The 6,952-nt window shown below is 31.5% G+C and overlaps 1 protein-coding gene across 1 annotated transcript; it reads left to right on the plus strand.

Moving 5' to 3' along the window:
• The first annotated feature begins 3,205 nt into the window (after nucleotides 1-3,205).
• LOC114183143 (expansin-A4-like) lies at nucleotides 3,206-6,358 on the plus strand. The gene is made up of 3 exons (XM_028070050.1): nucleotides 3,206-3,433; nucleotides 4,046-4,364; nucleotides 5,604-6,358. Exons 1-3 carry the CDS (start codon nucleotides 3,286-3,288, stop codon nucleotides 5,911-5,913), a joined length of 777 nt encoding a protein of 258 aa, XP_027925851.1. The 5' UTR covers nucleotides 3,206-3,285; the 3' UTR covers nucleotides 5,914-6,358.
• The last annotated feature ends 594 nt before the right edge of the window (nucleotides 6,359-6,952 follow it).

Raw genomic sequence — 6,952 nt, forward strand, 5'->3', positions numbered from 1 at the left:
TTTTCTTGTTAGCCTACTACTCGATAAGCTTATTTTAAGATAAATAAACTTATATTAAATAGGCCTTTAAATAGGTTAACATAGAATTAGACTTTCAAAATAGTAAGGTCATATCTTCAAAATTTTAAAGTAAGACCTATTTGCTCAAAATGAGATTTTTCCTATTTTAACACTTAAAGGTTTATACACACTATTCGAAAAAGGCAAAGTAGTCATCACATTTAGAGATAAAAAAATAGAAATTTAATTATCTATTTTTGCAACATATAAATTTAGTCATTATAATTAAATCTATTAATTGTTTCCATGGGTGAATGGTTCATATTTTAAAATATAAATTAGCGATCGTGTAGTAAACAATGTCATGATCAAATGAAATTAGTTAGTGACCAACACACATGAGTTGCTAAAAAACTTAATAGTGTCACATGGGAACAAAAGAAAAGCGGATTTTTAGTTGTCTTAAATCAGTCACAGAAAAATAGAGATCGAAGAGATGGATTTGTGAATAGTATGAGTTAATTTTTTTTTATCACTATGCTATTAAGGAAAAATACTCACTAACTTTATTAAATATTAAGTTTCTTTGAAACTTATTAGGTTTGTCATTTTAAATAGAATGTTCTCTCTAAATTGCATTTTTCTATTTACAAGCTAGAATTCAAAAGTGTATTTAAAATCCTATGACTCCAATTAGAGCTAAAAAACATTTTTTTTCTATTTTAATATATTATATTCCTATTTAATACATATATATAATTCTTAAGCTTTGGGGGTGAGTGTAGTTGGATCACATTCTTTCATAGTGATGTTTTTATATGGATAGTTTTTATACACAAAAAATTATAAACTAATTTTAACTTATTAAAAGGATTTATTTGTTTTTATTTCTTCCTCGTGGAAAAATATGTTTTCAAAATTATAAACTAATTTTTACTTATTAAAAGGATTTATTTATATATTCGATCTCTATATTTGTTATCTAGTTCAGATATTTATTATAATCATTGTAGACTCTAGACTTTGTTCAGGAACATTTAAGAAAGACTTAAATACACATTTGATCCTTATTTTCGTGGTGTTTATTCAATTTGGTTCTCACATTCGTTTTATGTTCAATTATATTCTCATTTTCGTCAATTTTTTGTTAATTTGATCATTTTTACTAACTGTATTTAAATATTTAACATTTTTTAACCATGCATGTCACTTGTCAGCTTTTTTTTTTTTTAATTTTAAAAAATAATTGTCCACATGTCAAGTCACAATTGTGTCACGTGTCAATGTTAGTGTCACATGTCAATTTGTGGTTTTGTTATTTCTTTTTATTTAATGTAGTCTCTATATTTGTTGTTTTTGTTCAATTTATTCGCTATTTTCGTTATTTTGTTTATTTTAGTCTTAATTTTTGTTAAAATGAAACAATTTTGTCCATTTCAAATTGACACTAAATTTAACGTCTTTTATAAATATTATACTAATACTTTTTCTAAAATTGATATTTTTTTATTATTTTTAAAATTTATTTATAAATTATTAAATTTAATTATAAATGGAATATAATTCTTTGATTTAATTGTTAAATGTAATACAATTATTTAAAATATTACTAGAATATAATTATTAAATTCGTTCTTCTAATAATTATATTCTATTATACTTATGCTTTTAAAATTGACATTTAAAAATATTACCATAGAAATATTTTAGAAAAGTGTACTAATACTTTTAAAATTAACATTTAAATGCTAAATATTTTATATTTTAATATCTAAAACACAATAAAAATATTAAATGTTTTAGATTTGATCTCAATTTTGAAGATACTAAATTACTCCATTTTAACAAAAATTGAGAGTAAATTGAATAAAAATAATGAAAATAAGGACTGAATCGTACAAAAATAACCAATATAGAAATTGAACAAAAAAAAAATAACACAATAATAAACTGAGACTTAACACTGATATTGGCACGTGACACAAGTGTGACTTGACACATAGACAATTTTTTTAAATTAAAAAATTAAAAAAAAATCAAAAAACCAGAAACTGACACGTGACCTGGTTAAAAACGTTAACTATTTAAACACATAAAAACAATCAAATTGACCAAAAATTGACAAAAATGAGAACATAATTGAACTCAAAAAAGAAAATAAGGACCAAATTAAACAAAGACGACAAAAATAATAATTAAATGTGTATTTAAGCCTCATATCTTGAAAATTAGTTTTAAACACAAATGAAATGACACAATGCTAATCCCCAAACAAGAAAAGGGAATCATGAGGGTTAGCATGAATCCATTACTGGAAAAGAAGTACTTAGAAGAACAGATGAAAGATGATACAGTATCAACTTTTTATTTGATATTTATTCCAGGTCAAACAAGTTGAGAGAAAGCAAAAGTTCCTCATTCATATGTTCTTTTTAATATATTTTTATTCATTCTAACTTCAACAATGACCACAATAATATTTCTTCAAACGTCTTTAGAATGTGCCACTAATTTTGTTTCTCATCACGCGTGTTTTCTATCCTTTTACGTTAAATTCACATGAAAAAAAAAAAACGTAGGAGTTACAATACTTAAAACTTAACGTAACCATCATTGAAAACACTGAACAAAACATGCATTCTTCTACCTATTACGTTTTTCATGGGAGTGGGTTCAAATGAAAAGGTTGTCCTGTAGTAAATTTGAATGGTGAAGGACAAAAATTGGTAGTTAAAGAACGTTTTGTGATAAGATAAGCCAAAAGGGACTGCACTTTGCTTGTGTTGTGGAGATCATGAACAATCATAGTTTTGGTGTGAAATGAAGAAGGGTCCTTCCCTATTTCACGTCAAATTTTTCCCATGTCTTTCCATGATCATGATGCATCATCATGTGGTGCCTCAACTTGCCTTTCTAACAGTTTTATCATGTGTGATGCACATGCATATCAATTCATGGTGCATAGATTAATAGGGTGCCCAAAACATTCCTTGCATAAAAAGAAAAAGAAAAAGAAAAACTTGAAGCAATTAAATAGAAAAAAATATATGAATAAAAGAAAGTAGAATAAATAAGGTATGATAGAGAGAGAAGGAAGAAAGTGAAAAGAAGCTAAGTTACTTTGACAGTAATAGTTATTAGTTCAGAAACTACTGCACCTGTAAGTCCATCACACTCCCCTCCCTCCATAAGTACCCCTCTTCCCTTCTCACTTTCCACTCACTCTCAAATCAACAAAACCAACCTTCTCCTTCTCCTTCACTCTCTCTCTCTCTCTCTCTTGCAATGGCTGCCATTGTTTTCCTCCACATTGCTTCACTGGCCACTCTTTTTCTTTCAACAAGTGCAAGAATCCCTGGAGTTTACACTGGTGGCTCCTGGCAGAGTGCTCATGCCACTTTCTATGGTGGCAGTGATGCCTCTGGAACAATGGGTAAAACCCTTTTCTTTCTCTCATTCTTCTTCATCATCTCCCATTACTTCTCACCTCTGTTTTTCTCTGTTTTCCTCTGTTTCCTCTGTTTTCTACTACCCTAACATTCTCTCTCTATCCTCATGTTTATCAACAACTCCCATGTCGCATTTCCAATTTTCAACCACTCTCTTAACCATTTTGAAGCATTCCAAAGCAAGACATCATTCTTTTACCCACCAAAATCTTCTCCTGTATGACCAATTTCCCAAACCCATTCACCTTTCTCCTTAATTCTACGCAAATGGATACCCAAAAGCGTTTAATTTTATCACCAATTTTCCATACTCGTTGTTTCTCCTTAATTTTTCACAAATGGACATACAAAGTGTTCTCTTTCGTTCTAGATTCAAGCTTTTAAAGGATGCTCGAAGCTGCAATTTTTTTTTTTTTCACAACCCTCCTTGATAAAGAGAAAAACTACACATGAATGCAGCTCATGTAACCACAATTGTATGACAGAACCACAGAAACAAAACAAAACCTCAAACCCTTCTTAAAAAACATCTAGCAATTCATCTCTTTTTAATTTTGAACCAACCCTTAAACGATTTTTTGCTTTTGTTACTTCAGGTGGTGCTTGTGGGTACGGGAACCTGTACAGCCAAGGCTACGGCGTGAGCACGGCGGCGCTGAGCACAGCACTGTTCAACAACGGTTTGAGCTGCGGCGCGTGCTTCGAGATCAAGTGCGACCAGGATCCGCGGTGGTGCAACCCCGGCAACCCTTCGATCTTGATCACTGCCACCAACTTCTGCCCTCCCAACTTCGCTCTTCCCAATGATAATGGTGGCTGGTGCAACCCTCCTCGCCCCCACTTCGACCTCGCCATGCCAATGTTCCTCAAGATCGCCCAGTACCGCGCCGGAATCGTCCCCGTCGCCTATCGCCGGTGAGTTCCACCACCCCTCTTGTGAGTACCTTAATTGGGTGCTTTCAAGTTTTCTCCTTTCCATGTGTTTTCACCGTTTGGGTGCCAAGAAAATGTATGAAAACCGTGAGAATATTTAATTATTAAGAAACCCAAAAAAAAAAGTTTTACACAGTTATACCTGACAAATGAGCATGCATAATTTGTTAGTTATTATCATAAATATTTTAAAAAAGTTGCAGATACAAACTTAGAATTGTAGTTTTAAAGTTTTTAACTAAATAACATAAAGTGTTTTTTATAACTAGACATGGTAAACAAGTTGTTTTCCTACCAAAACTAGACAAACAATTCTTAAAAGAAGAGCGTTAAAACTGCTACAAGTTCCCATCACGGAATGAAATTCTACTGAAAATATGAATTTGCACTCTACACACAAAACTCTTTTCACATTTTCTTCACTGTGCTCTCATTTTCATGGAAAACAAACAAAATTTTTCGATCAGAATCCCCCTGCAGTTTTCATCAGAGTCCCCAATCAGATATTTTGTCCTCTACACAGCACAAACCTACACAATTAGCCGTTAGGTATCAACTAGTTGAGCCTTCAAACAACTTGCAATGCATCTTTTAAGTTAGGGTGCATTCATGTGGTTGAAGACATAAAACTTATCATCACTTATCATTAAACCTACACAAAGTTAAACACTAATTTTCTGTGTGTGAAGACAAAATAGCTTAAAGTGTTACATGTCATAACTTTTCTTAATTAACGGTCACAAAACTTTTAATTGACACTAATCAAATACATGATTCATTTTTAACTACAAAAATTTTCGTTAAATTTTAACACTGTTTGTAGGATTATTGTGTTGTCAGTTCTACAGGATGATACTATAACCAACTCTTCTGGGGGTAATATAGTCATCCAATACTAGATCTGCAAATTACTGACTACTTCGAGGGCACGTTAGTAAAATCAACCCCCAAAGAAAATTAATAAATTTTCAGAAAATCAGGGGCTAAAGCCTCAAAAACAAAGTTTGAAGTTCGACCCATAAAATTAATAAATTTCCAGAAAATCAGGGGCTAAAACCTCAAAAACAAAGTTTGAAGTTCGACCCATAAATTGAAGTTTCCAAAAGTAGAGTCAGAGTGATGTATGATTTTTTTTTTTTTTCATTTGAATTAATTTAATAAATGATTTACAATCTGAAAGAAAAGTGTGAAATTAAAATATGATTTAATTTTTTGGTGCAGAGTGGCATGCAGAAAGACAGGGGGCATCAGATTCACAATCAACGGTTTCCGTTACTTCAACCTGGTGCTGATCACCAACGTTGCGGGTGCAGGGGATATCGTGCGCGTGAGTGTAAAAGGAAGCAAAACCGCGTGGATGAGCATGAGCCGTAACTGGGGGCAAAATTGGCAATCCAACGCGGTTTTGGTGGGCCAGGCCCTCTCCTTTAGGGTTACCGGCAGTGACCGTCGCACCTCAACCTCCTGGAACGTGGCACCACCTAATTGGCAGTTCGGACAAACCTTCACCGGGAAGAATTTCAGGGTCTAAATCAAACGGAGAAGGAAAATAACAAATACTCTTAATATTTTTGGGTTGTTTGTTTGTTTCAGTTTCTCCCCTTCTTCTAACTTTCCTCTATTTTCCCGGGAAAGTCTGGAATTAGGGTTAGGTTTAAGAAAAAGTTAAAATGTAGTTTTAGGAAGAGTAAAAGTGAAAGTAAGGTTATTTAAATAATTATAATAAAAAAAATAGGTAATATAAGTGTAAGTGGGGGTGTTTGCATTAAATGTGAATTATTTAATGTATGGGCAATGTTGGTATATTAATTACCCAACATTAGCAACCCTTTTTTTTTTCCTTTGTTTATTTCAAGTGTGAGGGGCTGAGGAGGTTGCAAGGAGGAACATGTAGCCCGCAGCTCTGGCTTTAATATTGACATAAATGTCCTATCATATAATAAATATAAATAAAAGACTATTTCAGTTGCTATAAAGGGGTTGCGTTTTATTTATTTGTTTATTTGTTTATTTTCTATTTTTGGTGCAATAAACAAATTTCAATTTATCTTTTCATTCAAATCAAGTTTTTAGCGGCTTAAAGAATGATGAAGGTTGAATTGTGAGGCTTCATTTAGCAGTTTAAGTTTTTGTGATTGTAAATGAAAGAGATCATTTTTAAATGTATAATAATTTAGTAAGAGGTTAATTAATTCAACAAATGTTGTTTGATTTTCAAAAAATTAATTATAAGTCAGTGTTGTAGCATGAATGTTGCATTAGATAAATATTTTTATATATGATTAAAAGCCATACCTATTGATGAATAATTGAAAAAGTAATAGACTAATTTGGAATAAAAAAAATTGGTACACGTAATTTCTTGTCTAGGGTTAAAGTTTTTCCTACTTCAAAGCATTTTCTATATGCATAACATTATTGCATCATATACTTTCTAGATTGAGCCCATTTGTTTCAGACCAAGCCTATCTCAATACCTATATATCTATTGGTTTCTTCTTTCTTTTCTTGAGATGCCATCCTATTTTGCTAAGTAATTAGTTTTTAATGATTTATTTTCTGTATAGTTT

The sequence above is a fragment of the Vigna unguiculata genome, chromosome 5, assembly GCF_004118075.2.
Source record: "Vigna unguiculata cultivar IT97K-499-35 chromosome 5, ASM411807v1, whole genome shotgun sequence".
NCBI lineage: Eukaryota > Viridiplantae > Streptophyta > Magnoliopsida > Fabales > Fabaceae > Vigna > Vigna unguiculata.